The 21,097-nt window shown below is 47.1% G+C and overlaps 1 protein-coding gene across 1 annotated transcript; it reads right to left on the reverse strand.

The window, feature by feature from the left end:
• Window positions 1-554: 554 nt before the first annotated feature.
• LRRC43 (leucine rich repeat containing 43) lies at window positions 555-19,327 on the reverse strand. Its single transcript, XM_032229338.1, has 11 exons — window positions 19,241-19,327; window positions 17,965-18,246; window positions 17,167-17,277; window positions 11,011-11,150; window positions 9,693-9,987; window positions 7,124-7,391; window positions 6,969-7,015; window positions 4,467-4,751; window positions 3,297-3,401; window positions 2,877-3,065; window positions 555-978 (listed from the first exon to the last, which is right to left on the reverse strand). Exons 1-11 carry the CDS (start codon window positions 19,325-19,327, stop codon window positions 823-825), a joined length of 1,965 nt encoding a protein of 654 aa, XP_032085229.1. The 3' UTR covers window positions 555-822.
• Between the last annotated feature and the right edge of the window lie 1,770 nt (window positions 19,328-21,097).

Here is a 21,097-nt window from a genome sequence, read left to right on the forward strand (position 1 = left end):
CCTTGGAGAATAGCTTGACTCCCTCTTCTTTGGGGCAACCCCTGAGATATTGAAAGACTGCTATCATGTCTCCCCTAGTCCTTGTTTTTATTAAACATTAGACATACCCAGTTCCTGCAACCGTTCTTCATAGGTTTTAGCCTCCAGTCCCCTAATCCTCTTTGTTGCTCTTCTCTGCACTCTTTCTAGTCTCCACATCTTTTCTACATCAATACAACACAATACAATAGCAGAGTTGGAAGGGACCTTGGAGGTCTTCTAGTCCAACCCCCTGCCTAGGCAGGAAACCCTACACCGTTTCAGACAAATGGCTATCCAACATCTTAAACACTTCCAGTGTTGGAGCATTCACAACTTCTGGAGACAATTTCTGTTCCACTGATTAATTGTTCTCACTGTCAGGAAATTTCTCCTCAGTTCTAAGTTGCTTCTCTCCTTGATTAGTTTCCACCCATTGTTTCTTGTTCTACACTCAGGTGCTTTGGAGAATAGCTTGACTCCCTCTTCTTTGGGGCAGCCCCTGAGATATTGGAAGACTGCTATCATGTCTCCCCTGGTCCTTCTTTTCATTAAACATTAGACATACCCAGTTCCTGCAACCATCAAAGGCTACTCGGACAACGTTGCTCAGGGCATGGTGGTTTGCCAATCGTTCCTCTTTTTTTTTTTAAAGTTCCTAGTCCATATAATGGCAGCAAAAACGTGTACACCACTGTGGGCTCAAAGATGGAAGGGCAGCACTTTTGAACACACACTTCATGTTTTAGCATTGGGTGAGAGTCTTACGTTTGCAGTCCATAAGAACGCGTGTCATTCAGACGGTTAAAATACACTCCCAGCTGCAATTACTCGGGACGCTGAGCTTTCTAGCTTACCTTTGATGGGGGATGGAGTTGGGGGTGGGGGGGTTCTTTTGAAGCTTGTGCTTTCCATCCCAGATTTGGCCTTGGGGTCTTTTTTTCCACCCTTCTTGCTCTCCTGCAAAGGAGAAGATAAGATTGCTGCATTTCACCGAATGGCACAAACATTCCTTGTTTTTATGTTATTTTTAGAATGGAATGGAAATAGAATGGAATTAGAACAAGAATGGAATAGAATAAGAACAGGAATAGAATAATAGAATAGAATAAGAATTAGAATGAATAGAATAGAATAAGAATTAGAATGAATAGAATAAGAACAGGAATAGAATTAGAATAGAATAAGTATTAGAATGAATAGAATAAGAATTAGAATGAATAAGAACAGGAATAGAATTAGAATAGAATAGAATAAGAGCAGGAATAGCTAGAATAAGAATAGAATTAGAATTAATAGAATAGAATAACAGAGTTTGAAGGGACCTTAGAGGTCTTCTATTCCAACCCCCTGCTCAGGCAGGAAACCCTATACCACTTCAGACAAATGGATATCCAACATCTTAAAAACCTCCAGTGTTGGAGCATTCACAACTTCTGGAGGCAGGAAGTTCCATTGATTAATTGTTCTGACTGTCAGGAAATTTCTCCTTAGTTCTAAGTTGCTTCTCTCCTTGATTAGTTTCCACCCGTTGCTTCTTGCCCTGCCCTCTGGTGCTTTGGAGAATAACAGAGTTGGAAGGGACCTTGGAGGTCTTCTAGTCCAACCCCCTGCTCAAGCAAGACACCCTGGACCATTTCCGACAAACATTTATCCAGTCCCCCCCTTCTTAAAAATCTCCAGTCATGGAGCGTCCACAAGAGCCGAGGTGGCGCAGTGGTTAGAGTGCAGCACTGCAGGCCACTTCAGCTGACTGCAGTTCTGCAGTTCGGCTGTTCAAATCTCACCGGCTCAGGGTTGACTCAGCCTTCCATCCTTCCGAGGTGGGTAAAATGAGGACCCGGATTGTTGTTGGGGGCAATATGCTGACTCTGTAAACCGCTTAGAGAGGGCTGAAAGCCCTATGAAGCGGTATATAAGTCTAACTGCTATAACTGCTAACTTCTGGAGGCAAGTTGTTCCACTGGTCAATTGTTCTCAGTTTTAGGAAATTCTAGGTTGCTCCTCTCCTGGATTAGTTTCCACCCATTGCTTCTTGTCCTGCCTGCAGGGTCTTTGGGGAATAGTTAATTCATATTGTTTCCATTTTTCTTTCATATCATTTTTTTTTTCATTTTTATTTAATGGCTTTTTATTTGATGTTGCTTTCTTTGTTTATTTAATATTGTTTTTTTTAAATTTAATATATACATAAATATAATTTATAATTTAATATGGCCACCACTTGCTGCAATGAGCAACTTACTATACCAATGGATGAAATAGATTGCCTTATCCAAGAGCCGAGGTGGCACAGTGGTTAAATGCAGCACTGCAGGCTACTTCAGCGGACTGCAGTTCTGCAGTTCGGCGGTTCAAATCTCACCGGCTCAGGGTTGACTCAGCCTTCCATCCTTCCGAGGTGGGTGAAATGAGGACCCAGACTGTGGGGGCGATACGCTGACTCTGTAAACCGCTTAGAGAGAGCTGAAAGCCCTATGAAGCGGTATATAAGTCTAATTGCTATTGCAATCTATCTATCTATCTATCTATCTCTGTCTGTCTGTCTGTCTATCTATCTATCTATCTATCTATCTATCTAATCAACTATCTATGTATCTATCTATCTACAGTATCTATCTGTCTGTCTATCTATCTATCTATCTATCTATCTATCTATCTATCTATCTATCTATCTATCTATCTATCTATCTATCTATCTATCGGATTGTTGGGGACGATATGCTGACTCTGTAAACTGCTTAGAGAGGGCTGAAAGCCCTATGAAGCGGTATATAAGTCGAACTGCTATTGCTATTGCTATCCACACAATTTCCACCCAGGGTTTTTGAAAAGGCAGACGAACCCTCGGCAGATACCTTGTCTTTGGGTGATGGTGGGGTGACGTTCCTCTCCGTTATCTGTACCCCAAAATCGCAGAGAGTCTCCAGCAACGAGGCCCCTGCTAGCAGTTTCTCTAAGTTGACGTGGACGGAGCCCAGGATCTTCACGATGGGGGGGTCCCTTCGGAGCTCTGGGGAAGTGGGTTTCTTCTTCTTCTTCCCACCCTAGTTGGACACAGAAGGATTTGCCTGCAGGATTCTGCCTTTTTCTATCTCCCACGAACACAACGTGGGTGGATCTCTCTCTTTCTCTCCCTCCACCCTCCAATCTCAGAAGTGACCCAAAACACAACGTTCTGCTTCTCACAGCCTTACCTTTCCGGCGTCTTTCTCGGTTTCTTTCCCTTTCCCTTTCTCCTTCCCTTTCTCCTTCCCTTTCTCCTTCCCTTTCTCCTTCCCTTTCTCTGCCTTTCCCGAGTCGGCTTTTCCTTTCTCTCCTTTCCCCTTTCCTTTCTTGCCGCTTTTTTCTTCAGGAGTGTGGATCACCGGCCAGGAGACAACCTGGAAAAACGAGTGTTTTTTGTTGCTCTGGAAGAAAAGTGAGAGCTGGAGAGGGCAGGGAAAGAAGGGAGGGAGGAAAGGAAAAGAAGAAGGAAAGGAAGATAAAAAAGAGGAAAGGAATAGAAGGAAGGAAGGAAAGGGATGGAAAAAGAAGGGGAGAGGAAAGGAAAGAAGAAAGGAAAGAAAGGAAGGAGGAAAGGAATAGAAGGAAGGAAAGAAAGGGATGGAAAAAGAAGGGGAAGGAAGGGGAGAAGAAAGAAGGAAGGAAGGAAAGGAAAAGAAAAAAGGAAGGAGGAAAGGAATAGAAGGAAGGAAAGAAAGGGATGGAAAAGGAAGGGGAAGGAAGAGGAGAGAGGAAAGGAAAGAAGGAAGGAAGGAAAGCAAAAGAAAAAAGGAAAGGAATAAAAGGAAGGAAAGAAAAGGGATGAAAAAAGGGGAAGGAAGGGGAGAGGAAAGGAAGGAAGGAAGGAAAGCAAAAGAAAAAAGGAGGAAAGGAAGGAAAGAAAAGGGATGAAAAAGGGAAGGAAGGGGAGAGGAAAGGAAAGAAGGAAGGAAGGAAAGGAAAAGAAAAAAGGAAGGAGGAAAGGAATAAAAGGAAGGAAAGAAAGAAGGGATGAAAAAAGAAGGAAGGGGAGAGAGGGAAGGAAGGAAAGGAAAAAAGGAAGGAGGAAAGGAATACAAGGAAGGAAGGAAAGAAAGGGATGGAACAAGATGGGGAAGGAAGGAAGTGGAGGGAGGGAGGGAAGAAAGGAAGGAAAAGGATGAAAAAAGAAGGCAAAGGAAGGAAGAAAAAGAAGGGAGGGAGGAAAGGAAAAGAAAAAGGAAAGATTAAAAAAAGGGAAAGGAAGTAAGAGGGAAGGGAAGGAAGGAAAAGTCGCAATTGAAGACCAAAATGTCTTTATTGCATCCAAGGAGAAAAAAGTTGGGAAAACCCGAGTGTAAAAGAAACCCAGGATTGAGCTCTGCTGAGCTACTTGATGCCATGACGCACTTAAGGAACGAGACACCCTCACCAGTCCCAGCGGGAGGATTTTCTAAACCAACAGAGCACAACAGAGAGGACACCTTTTCCTCAATAACCGAGACGGTGCTTCCGGCCAGAAGGAACGTCTTGAGCGCCACCAGATCCTCGGTGAGATGCTCTTTTCGGTAGTCGCAGTCGATGGTCTCTGCCCAGCCCTTCTTGGCGGTAGAGTGCGTATTTACTAAGTGGGCGAGAAAGGGGGGGGGGGACACCCGCCATTTAACAAACAACGGTGACCAACTTTCCATTCCGTCCCCCATCGTTCCCACCGGGTTGCGGAGAGCTTTTGGTAAAATAGCAATAGCAATAGCAGTTCGACTTATATACCGCTTCATAGGGCTTTCCGCCCTCTCTAAGCGGTTTACAGAGTCGGCATATCGCCCCCACAGTCTGGGTCCTCATTTCACCCACCTCGGAAGGATGGAAGGCTGAGTCAACCTTGAGCCGGTGAGATTAGAACCGCTGAACTGCAGATCACAGTCAGCTGAAGTGGCCTGCAGTACTGCCACCCTAACCACTGCGCCACCTCGGCTCTTGAAACATAAATCAAGAGAGTCCAGAGCTGTTCAATGCCTATACATTGTATTCCCAACACTGGAAGCTTTTAAGTAGAGGCTGGATGATTGTCTGAAGTGGTGTAGGGTTTTCTGCCTAGGCAGGGGGTTGGACTAGAAGACCTCCAAGGTCCCTTCTTGGAGAGCTGAAGAGAACTGAAGCCACAAACCAGGGATTCGTCCCCCTGATCCCCATTCCCCAAATTCTTCAATTATCCAGAAATCCACAGACTGAAAATCTTTCAGTCTTTCTCTGCAAAAGTCAGATAAACTGGTTTATCTGTTACAGAAAGTCTTTCCAAAACCCCAGAAAGGAAAATATGGGGAAACGTCGGCTGCTCTGCATTCCAGCAGCAGCCTTTTTCAGTGGGTTTTTTTATTTTTAAACTAGCCTTTCCTTCAATTGCGCCAAACTGGTTGGCACTAACAACCTTGCTTTGTTCCCGCGGCCTGGCTTGCTGGCTAAACCTTGCTCATTTTGTGACGGTCAATGGATCGCGTTTTTCAATGACGTTAGTTCTGCGCATGCGCCAAACAGAAAATAAAGATGGTGGCGCACAGGATATAACCAGTACAGTCAGGTGTCTGGCTGAGTTACTACCAATTCAGCCGAACCGGTAAGAATCCACCTATGAGTCCCTCTTTCCTACCTGCTGTGTTTAATCGTACCAAGAAGGTACAATACAATACAATAGCAGAGTTGGATGGGACCTTGGAGGTCTTCTAGTCCAACCCCCTTCCTAGGCAGGAAACCCTATACCATTTCAAGCAAATAACTATCCAACATCTTCTTAAAGACTTCCACTGTTGGTGCATTCACAACTTCTAGAGGCAAGTCGTTCCACTGATTAATTGTTCTCACTGTCAGGAAATTTCTCCTCAGTTCTAAGTTGCTTCTCTCCTTGATTAGTTTCCACCCATTGCTTCTTGTTCTGCCCTCGGGTGTCTTGGAGAATAGCTTGACTCCCTCTTCTTTGGGGCAGCCCCTGAGATATTGGAAGACTCCCATCATGTCTCCCCTAGTCCTTCTTTTCATTAAACCAGACATCCCCAGTTCCTGCAATCGTTCTTCATATGTTTTAGCCTCCAGTCCCCTAATCCTCTTTGTTGCTCTTCTCTGCACTCTTTCCAGAGTCTCCGCATCTTTTCTACATCGTGGGGACCAAAACTGAATGCCATATTCCAAGTGTGGCCTTACGAAGTCCTTGTAAATTGGTATTAACCCTTCACGTGATCTTGATTCTATCCCTCAAATACTGGAAGACTGCTATCCTGTCTCCCCTAGTCCTTCTTTTCATTAAACTAGACATACCCAGTTCCTGCAACCATTCTTCATATGTTTTAGCCTCCAGTCCCCTAATCCTCTTTGCTGCTCTTCTCTGCACTCTTTCTAGAGTCTCAGCAACTTTTCTACATCGTGGTGACCAAAACTGAATGCAGGATTCCAAGTGTGGCCTTATAAAGTGGTATCAACCCTTCACGTGATCTTGATTCTATCCCTCAAATACTGGAAGACTGCTATCATGTCTCCCCCAGTCCTTCTTTTCATTAAACTAGACATCCCCAGTTCCTGCAACCGTTCTTCATATGTTTTAGTCTCCAGTCCCCTCATCATCTTTGTTGCTCTTCTCTGCACTCTTTCCAGAGTCTCCACATCTTTTTCTACATCCTGGCGACCAGAACTGGATGCAAATATTCCAAGTGTGGCCTTCCCAAGGCCTTATAAAGTGGTATAAACACTTCACAGGATCTTGATTCCATCCCTCTGTTGATGCAGCCTAGAACTGTGTTGGCTTTTTTGGCAGCTGCTGCACACGGCTGGCTCCTATTTAAGTGGTTGTCCACTAGGACTCCAAGATCCCCCTCACAGTGACTACTATTGAGGTTTTACTCACCCTGTGGCTCAGGCTGCTGGTCCAACTTGGGCGAAGACTGAGAAGACACCGATTCAACTTTCGCTCCAGCCACCGTCGCTAAGGGCAAGCTCACCGCATCCCTTCCAACCAAGGTGTCCCTGTGCTGGATCAGAAACACACCTATGGTTCCCTCAAAGGCTTCATCCTGCTTTTTATTTATTTTTTTAAACCGAGGGCATCCCTCACTTGGTCTGTTTTTAATCATGCACCCCGATATCGTTTAGAAACAAGTGACCGAAAGATTCGAAAGACTCCTTACCTTGCTGGCCGCCTTCCCCTCTTTCTTTTCCCCTTTGGCAAATTCGTACGTCACGTAGTAGCTGTACGTTACGATTGGGGAATCGGGACTGTTTTCAATGTCCTCTGAGTTAAATGGGTTGGGGACGCCTCGCATTTTGCCAAGAGTGACTATCAGCTGGACGTCCGTCAGCAGGGCCTCTGGAAAAGCAGGAGGGACGGGTGGGGAAAAAAATCTGAATTTCTCACGGAACATTACCTTAGCTGGAACTTATGGTATATGTGGGTGACAAGGAGAACAGCAGGGACTTAAAATGGGGAAAGTTAAAAGTGAACATGGGTATTGTAATAGATCCCTGAATTTTGTAACGAGAAGATGTGGCTTAGAGACCTAACAATGAGGAAGGAAAGAAAAAAGTTGGGCTGTGAATGACTGTCACCGCGGGGGGGGGGGGGAGGGGGGTTTGTATGTTTAAAATTGTATTTGTATTTGTATGTTTTACTCTTTAAAAAATGTATAACTAATAAAGATTACTTTAAAAAAAAAAAGATAAAACAAGTCCCAAATCTTATAAAATTGTTCGTCTTCTTGTTCTCTGATTTCAAACGTCAATTTACTCATTTCAGCACATTCCATTGTTTTTCGAATAATTTCCTTCTGCGTTGGTATTTTCTCATTTTTTCAATTTTTTGCAAATACAATTCTGGCTGCTGCTAAAATATTTACGATCAAATATTTCAAGTCTTTATTATATGTATCTGGTATGATTCCCAATAAAAGAGTCTCTGGTTTAAAGTCAAAAAAAAAGGAAAAAAAATCTGAATTTCTCCAAGCTCCAGACAGGAGTCATGATGTGAATTTCTTTAGTGTTGTGGCCCAGCAGGAGCCGTTGGAGCTGCCACCAGACTCCGACAGCGAGGGGCCCTCTGAGTCGGCCCTGGAGGATGTGGAGGACCCAGGACAGGGTTCCCACTCCAAGCAGGGAGCAGAGAGGCTGGTTGGCCACCAGGAGGCGCCTGAGCCTTGGACCAGTGGGGAGGAGACAAGGGAGAGTGATCCGGATGCCAGCAGTGAGTTGTTCCTGGATGCCCGGCACCGAAGAGCTAATAATCGTCAGGAACAGTTGCGCAAGTACAGGAGGTAATTGCACTCAGCTGGTGGTCATTAGGCTCCTCTCCGGACTATAAAAAGGACTGCTTGTGCACACGCCCCTCTTGCAGAAGTCAACGCATTGACTAAAAGTTGGAGAACTTTTGTAACTAGTTTGGCAGGCAGGATTGCTGCCAAGGTTTGTCTGAGTTGCTGCCAAGGTCCTTATCTGTTTGTTCTGCTTGGCTTTCAGCCACCGAGGTTTTGGCTTCTTGCTAATAAAGTACATTCCAGTTAAGCTTGTCTCGGCTTTCATTACTGGATAGAGGAGGGGGTCAGAACAGTTTAGCAAACTGTGGAGGGAGATTGGATTTGAATCGATTAGCTGTCTTCCAATATCTCACAGGCTGCCAGTGGAACTAACTGCCCCCAGACATTATGGATACTCCAACACTGGAAGTTTTAAAGAAGAGATTGGACATGTTGAAGAGTTTCCTGTCGGGGCAGGGGGTTGGACTAGAAGGCCTCTAAGGTCCCGGACCACTGACATTCTGTTATCCCATTGCAGTTTGATGGTTCCATATTATGGTTATTTCTGTTATGGTTTTACCTTGATTTAGTGTTTTATCTTCTATACTGTATGTTATATCTTAAGGTACAATCAAGATCAAGGGAGGTGCTAATACCACTCTATAAAGCCCTTGTAAGGCCACACCTAGAGTCCTGCGTCCGGTTTTGGTCACCACACTATAAAAAAAGATGTTGAGAATCTGGAAAAAAGTGCGGAGAAGAGCAACCAGGATGATGAGGGGACTGGAGGCTCAAACATACGAAGAACGGTTGCAGGAACTGGGCCTGGCTAGTCTAGTGAAGAGAAGGACCAGGGGAGACAGGAGAGCATCTTCCAATATTTGAGGGGCTGCCACAGAGAGGGAGGGTCAAGCTATTTTCCAAAGCACCTGAAGGCCAAACAAGGAATAATGGATGGAAACTAACCAAGGAGAGATTCAACCTGGAAATAAGGAGGAATTTCCTGACAGTGAGAACAATCAACCCATGGAACAGAAGTTGTGGGAGCTTCATCCCTGGAGGCTTTCAAGAAGAGACTAGACTTGCCATCGGTCAGAAATGGTGCAGGGTCTCCTGCTTGAGCAGGGGGCTGGATTAGATGACCTCTGAGGTCCCTTCCAACTGTTCTTTCTTTCTTTCTCTTTCTTTCCTTTTTCTTTCCCGTCCTTCCTTCCAACAGCTTGCCTTCAGAGGGTGTGGGAGCTTCATCCCTGGAGGCTTTCAAGAAGAGACTGGACTGCCATTGGTCAAAAATGGTGTAGGATCTCCTCTGCTTGAGTGGGGGGGTGGTTGGACTAGATGACCTCCAGGGGTCCCTTCCAACTCAGTTAATCTGTTATCTGCTTATGAAAGGAATCCTGAGGAGCTTTAACCAAGAAGTCAAGTTGTTTCTGGCCCAACGATGCTCCTCTTTGGACAAGCAGGAGGGATTGAGGCCTGGGGGGAGGAAGTCTCACCTGGGAAGTTGGACAGGTTGAGGAAATTGTGCCTCTCCTCCGGGGTGATGATGACGTCATCGAAGACGGAGATGTGGGGCAGGCTGTCGATGGCGAAACCTCGATAACACGGCAGGAGGGCGAAGGGGTTTCCCTGGAGGATGAGGATCCGGAGGGTTTTCAAGGTGGAGAGAGTGGAAAGGAGGCTCTGCAGGTTGGTGAAGTTGTTGTAGCTCAAGTCCAGGGAGACGAGGTTGGGCCTACGGAGGAGAACAAGGCTCAGGTGCAACAGAGCTCCTCGTGAAAGGGAATATCGGCAGCTCAGCGTTGGAAGGAGGGCTCCTCGGTGGTTTTCTTGCAGACGTTTCACTTGCTAGCCAGGTGACGATATCGCTGCGGCACTGATGAGGTTACTTACATGGGTAATGAGATGTCTGCAAGAAAACCGCCCAGTGGTGAGGAGAGCACCAAGGACTCCTCAAAACTCCCCGAAGGAGAGTTTGGGCTAAAGAAACTCTCCTTTGTTCTCATCTCAAACCCTCTGAATGTTTATCGCTTGGAGAAAACTAAGAGGCCGTTATTTTCACCCTGAATTTCTGGAACAAAGCAGGAGAGCCTCATCTCCTCATCACCCCCAGATGCCTGAAGGGGCGCTTCAAGCTGGAGGGGACTCCCCCATCATGATCTGAGAGGGTGTCAGGCCTGCAGCCCTCTTTTCTTTTGGGTCTCTGGCCTGCTACACTTTCATTTATTCTACGATGCGTTTTTCCATGGTGGGAAAACGGGAGGAGGGGATTGTACGGAGTTAGATGTGATGGAGCCATAACGACATTCTTTCTAGAAAGCCAAGGTCATCCTTTGTCTCTGCACCTGGCCGGAACTGGATGGGTGGAAGCTGCCAGCGTGGCAGTGGAAGATGGGACCATGTGATGGGCTTGTGGGTATTGGGGGGGGGGCGAGATCTTGAACTTTCAACTGGGTGGGGAAAACCGGGACGCTTTCAGATTCGGGTTTTCCCAGATGTGCCAACATGGCTCTCCTAATAAATTGGAACTTTGAGGAATCCTTTGCCTTGGACTCTGATTTAGTTTTGGATGCTATTTGGAACCCTGATATGGGGTCTCTTTGCTCTCTCCATCCCGTGTGAAACCCCCCCTCCCCTGCTCTCCTTCCTCCAGGGCGACTGGGAGGACTGGATCTGAGGGGAAAAACCCTTTTTTTTAAAAAAAAAGGTGGGGTGAAATCTCTTTGCCCTGCCTGCAACCGACTCCCTTCCTGCTTACCAGAAAACAGCTGCCAGGTATTGTTCTTCGGAGGAGCCGAGCTGGCAGTTGTGGGAGAGACCCAGATGCTGAAGTTTGGCTGGTGGAGATGTGCACAGCTCCTTTAAACTCTGCACTTCATTGCCACAAAGCTCCAGGACCTGATGGAGGGAGGGAGGGATCACGGAAGGGATGGGAGGAAGGGAGGAGAAGTAAACGAAGGTACGAGTAGCAATAGCAAAAGCAATTATATACCGCTTCTCAATGCTTTTACAGCCCTCTCTAGGCGCTTGACAGAATCACCCCCTTGCAAAACCCCAACAATCTGGGTCCTCATTTGACCCACCTCGGAAGGTGGGAAGGCTGAGTCAGCCTTGAGCTGGTGAGATTCGAACTGCCAAACTGGAGGCAGTCGGCAGAGTTAGCCTGCAATGCTGCATTCTAACCACTGGGCAGGCAGGCAGGCAGGCAGGCAGGCAGGCAGGCAGGCAGGCAGGCAGGCAGGAAGGAAGGAAGGAAGGAAGGAAGGAAGGAAGGAAAGGAAAGGAAGGAAGGAAGGAAGGTGGCAGGCTGAACCAAGGTAGGCCTCAAGCCTGAACCAAACTAGGGTTTCATGATATTAAGCTTTAACTATTCATATAGAAATTGCAAGATTTGCTTTTAGGACATAGTGCGGTTAGACACGGCTTAGAAGGAAATCTGTACATGAAATATGCTGAAGCAAAACATCTAATTTAGCCCATCTGCTAGCTTGGCTATTAATCTGTTTGGTAGACACATATTGTTAATTCCTCAAAATACGAGCTATGTATGTCTGTTAGCTGACCCATGTATTATGACATCCTGTAGACATACTTTCTGTAACTCAAGGGCAAATCTTGAGGGGTGTTTCCAAAACTAACAGATGGCTTTAGCTATAAGGAAGTTCCTGAATGTCACTCAGTGTTCAGGCCATTTATTCTTTGCTATGAACCTGCGCAAATAAACTATTCCTTCTCTGAAGAGCTGGCTTGTGTGTCCCGTCTTTTCTGCAACAGAAGGAAGGAAGGCAATAGCCCTTAGACTTATATACCGCTTCACAGTGTTTTCCACTGTGTACAAGTGGCAATAGCAAAAGCACTTGGACTTATATACCGCTTCTCAATGTTTTTACAGCCCTCTCTAAGCGGTTTACAGAATCAGCCTCTTGCAAAACCTCAACAATCTGGCTCCTCAATTGATCCACCTCGGAAGGAGGGATGGAAGGCTGAGCTGGTCAGGATCAGCTCAGCTGATCCCGAGCTGGTCAGGATCGAACTGCTGGCAGCCGGCAGTCAGCAGAATTAGCCTGCAATGCTGCATTCTAACCACTGTGCCACCGCAGCTGTCGTCCATTTTAGTGGCCCTTCAAAGTTACAACGGCAACTGAAGAAAGCGTGTTAAGGCTGGTTTTCAACTTCCCAGCATTCCCCGCAGTCAAATGATCCAAATTCAGAGGCTTGGCAACTGGCATGGACTTATGACGGTTGCAAAATCCCAGAGTCAACCTTCCCAGCTGGCTTCCGACAAGCAAAGCCAGTGAGGGAAGCCAGATTCGCTTAATGACTGCTTGATTCACTTAACAACTGCCATGACTCACTCAACAACTGCGGCAACAACAACAACAACGAAAGGATTGTAAAATGAGGCCCGAACTCGCTTAACAACCTAGACTTTCTCAGCGAGAGGAATTGACTAAGGGTGCCAACTGCAGCGCTGTTTTCTTTAATGACCGCTGCAAAAAAAATCTACCCGTATTTAGGACCATCTGAGTTATGACCATAATGGGCAGGCTTCATTACAGTTGAAATGTAGTATGCGTCAGGCCTGCGGCCATATTTCTTTTGGATCTTTGGCCTGCCACACTTTCTATTATTCTACGATGCCTTTTTCTATTGTGGGAAAAATGGTGGATTGTATGGAGTTAGATGATAGGTAGCCATAACAACGTTCTTTCTAGAAAGCCAAAGTCATCCTTTGTTCTCTGCACCGCTGCACCTGACCGGATCTGGATGGGTGGAAGCTGCCAGCATGGCAGTGGGAGATTGGACCATGGGATGGACTTGTGGGTGTGTGGGGGGGGCAAGATCTTGAACTTTTAACTGGGTGGGGGAAACCGGGAAGCTTTCAGATTCAGCTTTTCCCAGATGTGCCAACGTGGCTCTCTTCATCAATTGGGACTTTGAGGAATCTTTTGCCTTGGACTCTGATTTAATTTTGGATGCTGTTTGGAACCCTGACAGTACGTTCAACCGCGAGATAAGACGCACGCCAGCCAGCGATAAAAGCCATTTTATCTCCTTTCTCCAACCGAGAGGAAGGCTATCTTGCTATCTTACCACATGCCCAAATAGGGCGAGGTGACAGAGGGGAGACTCCCAATGGCTGTTTCATTCCTCTGGACTCCGTAAACGTTTTCTTATCATTTTCCACGCATGAGAGAAAAGAGATTTATCCCTCGAAGATCTTGCGAGGGGTTTTTTTTACCTGTTTCCCCCGGCGAGGAATGAATCAGGCAAAATTCTCTTTTAATACCTTCCCACTCACCCACCCACAAAAGTTGGGATTTTTTTTTAATCTTATTTATTGGCATTGCATCTCACCTTTATCACACTTTTTTGGTCATGGGGGTGTGTGTAATTTTTTCCCCTGTGCAACTAATTTCAATTTCAATTTATTGAAATTTGTATGCCGCCCACTCCCATTGGGACTCTGGGCGGCTTACAGGCATAATAAAAGAAACATTTAAAATTAAAATTAAAATACAATATTAAAATTCCACAACATCCAATCTGTCAGAGAGGGGCTGGATATCGATCAACAGCCCCAGGCCTGCCGGAACAGCCAGGTCTTAGTGGCTTTATGGAAGGCCGGGAGAGTGGGAAGGGTCCGGATCTCTACGGGTAGATCATTCCACAGGGCCGGTGCAGCTACAGAGAAGGCCCTCCCCTGGGCAGGCGCCAACCGGCATTGTCCGGTCGACGGCACCCGGAGGAGGCCCAATCTGTGCAATCTTGTTGGTCGTTGGGAGGTAAGTGGCAGGAGGCGGTCTCTCAGGTAGCCAGGTCCTATATCATGTAGGGCTTTAAAAGTAACGACTAGCACCTTGAAGTGCGTCCGGAGACCAATGGGGAGCCAGTGCAGCTCACGGAATATGGGTGTAACATGGGTGTATCTAGGTACACCCAATATCGCTTGCGTGGCCGCATTCTGGACCAACTGTAGTCTCCGAACACTCTTCAGGGGCAGCCCCATGTAGAGCGCGTTACAGTAGTCGAGTCTTGAGGTGACGAGGGCGTGAGTGACCATTCGAAGGGCCTCCCGGTCCAGGTAGGGCCGCAATTGGTGCACCAGGCGAACCTGGGCAAAGGCCCCCCTGGTCACAGCCGACAGATGGTGCTCTAACGTCAGCTGTGGGTCCAGGAGGACACCCAGATTGCGGGCCCTCTCTGAGGGGTGTATAATTTCACCCCCCCAGGCTAAGAGGTGGAATATCTGGACTATCCTTGGGAGGGAGCATCAATAGCCACTCGGTCTTGTCTGGATTGAGTGCAAGCTTGTTCGCTCCCATCCAGACCCTGACACCCTCCAGGCACTGGCACATCACTTCCACTGCTTCGCTGAGTTGGCACGAGGCGTACAGATACAATTGAGTATCGTCCGCGTATTGATGATATTTGATCCCGTGCCGGCGTATGATCTCACCCAGCGGCTTCATGTAGATATTAAATAGGAGGGGGGGGACAGGACCGAACCCTGCGGCACCCCATATTTGAGGGGCCTAGGGGTCGATCTCTGTCCTCCAACCAACACCGACTGCGACCTGTCCGAGAAGTAGGAGGAGAACCACCGTAAAACGGTGCCTCCCACCCCCACCTCCCGCAGTCGTCGCAGAAGGATACCATGGTCGATAGTATCGAAGGCCGCTGAGAGGTCAAGAAGCACCAGGGTAGGGGAGTGTCCTCTATCTCTGGCCCGCCAGAGATCATCGATCAGCGCGACCAAAGCAGTTTCTGTGCCGTAACTAAGGATTGCGTGGGGTGTGCGAGCAAGGAGAAGAATTTTATTTCCGATTTATTTGTTATTAAACGGATGTGCCTGACAATTTCACTCTGCAAGAGCGAGCCCCAGCGGCTTAAATCTGCTTATGATATGAAATCCTGATATATCATTCCTAATCTTAATTAGTTAGTTACCTGCAGGATTTCAGCATATATTAAAACCAAGTAAGTTAACCAAGTAGAATTCTTCTCTAGCTAGGGGCCTTATCCCTTTATCTAAATATCTATCTATTTCCAAACTCTTAATTTGTCCCTTTTATGCTTCCTTCCTCTCTGACACAATTTAAACACATCTCAAGTTCTTCTCTCGGTTTTTTCTTTCTCTTTTTTTTTTAGTACTTTTTTCTTCTATTCTTTTCCTTTTCCTTCTCACTTTTAACTTACTTGGTTTTAATATACTTGAGACTGTGTTTGATAAAAAGTTATACCGGGTACGGGATTTGGGAAGTCTGAAGGGGGGAAGGGAGGGGGGAATTATAGGGGGGAGGGGGGTAATATAGTTTATGTTAATCTTTGGAACAACAAGAATGCACTTGTATACTGTTGCCTTTTTCTTTTCCCTTTTTCTAATTTTAGTATAAAATAAGAAGCCGAATACATCGACGGATAGTAGAAATGCACCGAAGGGAGGAGTAGAGGGAAAGAAGAGAGAGGGGTAGAGAGGGAGCGAGAGGGGAATGGAAAGAGGGTGAGATGGAAGGGAGGAGGAGAAAGGAACGTTAGAGGGGGAGGGGAAGTAGAAGAGGGGAATGCTGAAGGGGAGAAAGGAAAGTTGGAGGGGGGGGGAAAGAAAGGGTGTATGGAGGGTTGAAGCACTATGTTGGTTTTGTATTTTGGAATATAAGAAGAGTTGTGTTTATTGCTTAATGTTATATGGCCTTAATCATGCACAGTATATATGTGATTGTATAAAATGAAAATGAAATAAAACTTTTTAACACTAAAATCCTGATATAGATCTAATCTATCTCCCCCCCCCCGCCCACCCATAGAAAATTCCGATGCTCTGATAGACCTCGGCTTACCAGCCGAATTTTCCGCCGTTTAAGCGAGTTGCGCCTCATTTGACAAACATTTTTTTGCCGTAGGTAGAGAAATCACTGCAATTGTTAAGTGAATGGGGAGTTCCTTAAATGAATTGAATTTTGCTTTGTCAGATGCCGGCGGGGAAGGTTACGAAAGGGGAATCACGTAACTCAAGGACCCTACAACAGTCATAAGTACATGCCAGTTGCAAGTCACTTTCTTCAATGCTGTTGGAGTTTCCAAAGGTCACTAAGTGAGAGGTCATAAGTTGAGGGCTATCTAATTTAAATGATTCCCTTGGTTCTTTAGAGCAGTGGTCTCCAACCTTGGCAACTTTAAGACCTGTGGACTTCAACTCCCAGAGTTCCTCAGCCAGCTTTGCTGGCTGAGGAATTCTGGGAGTTGAAGTCCACAAGTCTTAAAGGGGCCAAGGTTGGCTCTCCAACTTTGGCCCCTTTAAGACATGCTGAGGAATTCTGGGAGTTGAAGTCCACCAGTCTTAAAGGGGCCAAGGTTGGCTCTCCAACTTTGGCCCCTTTAAGACATGCTGAGGAATTCTGGGAGTTGAAGTCCACCAGTCTTAAAGGGGCCAAGGTTGGCTCTCCAACTTTGGCCCCTTTAAGACATGCTGAGGAATTCTGGGAGTTGAAGTCCACCAGTCTTAAAGGGGTCAAGGTTGGCTCTCCAACTTTGGCCCCTTTAAGACATGCTGAGGAATTCTGGGAGTTGAAGTCCACCAGTCTTAAAGGGGCCAAGGTTGGCTCTCCAACTTTGGCCCCTTTAAGACATGCTGAGGAATTCTGGGAGTTGAAGTCCACCAGTCTTAAAGGGGCCAAGGTTGGCTCTCCAACTTTGGCCCCTTTAAGACATGCTGAGGAATTCTGGGAGTTGAAGTCCACCAGTCTTAAAGGGGCCAAGGTTGGAGACCACTGTTTTAGAGGAGAAGGTCATTGTGCCAATATGAATGGCGAAGGACTGCCCTTGTGCTCTCTCCATTAGGAATCACAGCCCACATGCCCTGATTTATAAAAACAATACCAAGGAATTTCCCCTCCCCACCCTTTGGATTTACCTTCAGGCCCGGCGGGAGATTAGCAGCTGGGATGGTGCTGATGTGGTTTGCCGTCAAGATCAGCTCTTCCAAATTGGGGAATTTTAACAAGCCCACATCGATTTCGGTCACCTGCAAAGGGGAGTCAAGAGAATGTGCCCTGGGACACCCAGAGGTCACTCAGATGGGCCATATTCCCACAAATAGCCCTCTAGAAAAGCTTCCCAAGCCAAGCTATGTGAGATTGGCGGTCCGGGGGTGACGAGATCGAATCTAACTCAAATCTAACAGGCCTTTCTCTCATTTGGCAAGCCTGCGCACAACCTTCCCAGCCATCAAACCAGCATTTGATGTGGGCTGCTGGCACATTAGAAGTACAGGTTCCCCCTCGCACATACGTGCTAGTTGTTCCTGACTCTAGGGGATGGTGCTCATCTCCCTTTCAAAGCCGAAGAGCCAGCGCTGTCCGAAGACGTCTCCGTGGTCATGTGGCCGGCATGACTCAACGCCGAAGGCGCATGGAACGCTGTTCCCTTCCCACCAAAGGTGGCTCCTATTTTTCTACTTGCATTTTTCACGTGCTTTCGAACTGCTAGGTTGGCAGAAGCTGGGATGAGTCACGGGAGCTCACTCCGTTATGCGGTGCTAGGGATTCGAACCGCTGAACTGCTGACCTTTCTGATCGACAAGCTCGGTGTCTTAGCCCCTGAGCCACCGTATCCCCTGTTACATTAGTAACATGGCCCATTTGACCCATTTTAAAGAAGGGGAACATTAATCCCAAAGGTTTTGAGGGGGGGGGTCAGCCCTCCTACTCACCCCTTTGTTCACTATCCGGAGAGACCTGAAGTAGCAGCAGACGAAGCTGGATCGGACGATTTGGGGGTGCAGCACGGCCAGCTCTCGCAGCTGCTGCTCGGGGGGGCTGCAGTCAGGGGGCAAGGCCCAGGGGGAGTCTGGGCAACGCAGGAAATCCGTCAGGGCTTCCACAGTCTCTTCGTTGGGCGACTGGAGGCCATCGCGTCGGAGGAGAGTGACCGGTCGCGGGGCACGTAGGCCATAGAATTGGGGACGCCGGGGAGGCGGGAACCGGGATTTGTTCTGCGGAGGGGAGGCAGAGAAGGAGAGACGCCATTGAAGGGCATAGCAAGGAGGACGCCAAGAGGGGCTGCAGATGGTGGGCCTCTCCCCCGTCTCCCTCTTGGCACAAACACTAAAAGCAAGGGTGAAATCCAGCAGGTTCTGAGTAGTTCGGAGAACCGGCAAATGCCACCTCTGGCTGGCCCCGCCCCATCTATTCTCTGCCTCCTCTTGAGTCCCAGCTGATTGGGAGGGAATGGGGATTTTGCAGGAACCTTCCCCTGCCACGCCCACCAAGCCACGCCCACAGGCAGGGGTGAAATCCAGCAGGTTCTGGAGAACCATTAGCGGAAATTGTGAGTAGTTCGGAGAACCGGCAAATGCCACCTCTGGCTGGCCCTGCCCCCATCTATTCTCTGCCTCCTCCCGAGTCCCAGCTGATTCGGAGGGAATGGGGATTTTGCAGTATCCTTCCCCTGCCACGCCCACCAAGCCATGCCCACCAAGCCACGCCCACAGAACCGGTAGTTTTTAAAAATGTGAATTTCACCCCCTGGCTAAAAGGGTCTCTTATCGGCCTGGTTAACCGTGGTTTTGAGCAATAAGCCATGGTTAGCCAAACTTTGGCCGGAAGCCTCAAAGGGCTTGGCTGTGGATGATGGGCAGCGAGGTCTCCGGTGCCCCTCGGGATAGAACGCTTGATAGAATAGAATCCTTGATGGGCCAAGTGGGACCGGACAGCCAAGGAATTGGTCTCCGCGCCAGACGCGCTCCGTGTCTGTGGAAGCAATAATCATAAAACCATCACGAGCGACCGATCATGATCGCAATCCTAAAAGGCCGTCTTTACGAACCATAAGATGCCAAGTGAAAGCAATCCACATCGACTGTAAGATATAAACGACGAAGAAGCTAAGGAAATAGGGGACAGGGAAGGAGGATAGCAGATAACAGGGGCCCCAGACCCTCTAGCTTTCTCCCTGGGGGAGGGGTGCCCTCCAGGCTGCCCCCTTACCCAGCTCCCCACCCCGCAAGGAAACTGCTTCAGGCACAGCGTGCGCAGGTGGTCCCAGAAAGCAGCCGAGGCACTCAGCCGCTCCATGGCACGCGGCTGCAGGACCAGGCAGCGTCTTCGGTTGCTAGGATACAGGATCTGGTTGCCAGGGCCGCCCGGCGATGCCAGGGGAGGGAGAGTTTGCTGGCTCTTAAAGGGGGCAGGGCCAGGGGGTCCAGGGCGGGGGTCTTTCTCCCTATGCAAGCAGCTCTTCTCAGTGTTAGCCTGCAGGGGATTAATCTGTGTTATAAACACCCACAATCCGTGCCAACTTGACCCAACTTGGTTCAGAGATTCCAGCATCCACCATCCAGCACCGGGTTGGCAGGAGAGCTTGCTAGAAAGATGTAAACCAGCCGTTGCTGTACTTCCAGCGGATAGATTTTATGTTTTGGTTTCAATAACATTATTTTGTTGTGTTCTTCAATTGCAAAAGCTTCTGGAAATGACTCGAGACCGGGGTGGGTGGGGGAAATCTGTCTGATGTCCATCTCAAGAATCCCTTCTCCCTCTCTAAGTGTGAAGTGGGCCCAAAAATAAAAATATCTGGTACAATAAAATTGTGGAGTTTGGAGGCAGACGAATTCAGTTTAAATAATAATGATCTTAATTCTGGAGATTGGAGGCAGAGGAGGTAAGATAAACTTAAACTTAAACTAGTTTATCTTAAACTATTAAGATAAGTTTATCTTAACTCCTCGGTCTCCAAACTCCAGAATTTTAGTCCTTTTTATTTTTCAATCTGATGGAACATACAGCAGGAAGAGGACATAGAATGCCAAGAAGAGACATCAAATCAAACCATGATTAGCGATCCAAACGCCATATAGGTAGTCCTCAACTTACAACCAAAACTGAACTTCTGTTGCTAAGTGAGTAGTGTGTTGAGTTTTGCCCCACTTTATGACCTTTCTTTCTCACTAAATGCCGTGAATCGAAGGCTACTTGAAATCGCAATTGATACTATAACCAACTTTCAGTTCAGCTGAGGTCCCATGGAGTGGCTAAAAAAACTTCCAAAAGTAAGGCTACCCAACCCCCCATCTTCATAAGATGGCTATTAGGATCTCCCTAAAAAGCTGGCTTCTATGTACCCGAATGTACAGCCTAAATGTTGGAGATGTGGTTCTCTCGATGCTACATATTTTCATATATGGTGGACCTGCCAAAAGGTTAAGGCATTTTGGATAAAAATGTGGTGGATCATGCAAAATATCTTTAAAAGAAGGATAAAGTTTACTCCTCAGTTATTTTTACTAGGTATATGTACTGAATTTACAGCGGTAGAGACTAATTTGGTTCTGCACTTAATAACGGCAGCAAGACTGTTGGTGGCGCAATACTGGAAGAAGGAAGATTTGCCTACAATTCAAGAATGGACATTGAAAGTTACAAACCTAGCCGAGATGGCTAAAATATCGGCATATCTTAAAGATCACTCAAATGAGAGATATAAACGAGACTGGAAAAAATGGATTGACTATATACAAAATAAATACGGGACTAAGAAATTCCAGATAGCCTATGCTTAAGATTAGGAATAATCTAAACTGCTCAAAGTTAGTGCAACAGGAAGAAGCTGAGTTCAATGCAGAGATGTTATTAACTTCTTTTTTTTATTTCCTTTGTCTTAATATATTTTAGACTGTATTTGTTAAAAACCTATACCGTGTATGGGCTCTGGGAAGTCGGGGGGGGGGAGGGAGGTGGGGGGTTAGGGGGGAGGGGGGATATATAGTATGTGTTAGATTTTATAGTAACGCGATTGCACTTGTATACTGTTGCTCTTTAATTTCACTGTAAAAATAGGACAAGCTG

This window comes from Thamnophis elegans, chromosome 13 (assembly GCF_009769535.1).
Source record: "Thamnophis elegans isolate rThaEle1 chromosome 13, rThaEle1.pri, whole genome shotgun sequence".
Lineage (NCBI taxonomy): Eukaryota > Metazoa > Chordata > Lepidosauria > Squamata > Colubridae > Thamnophis > Thamnophis elegans.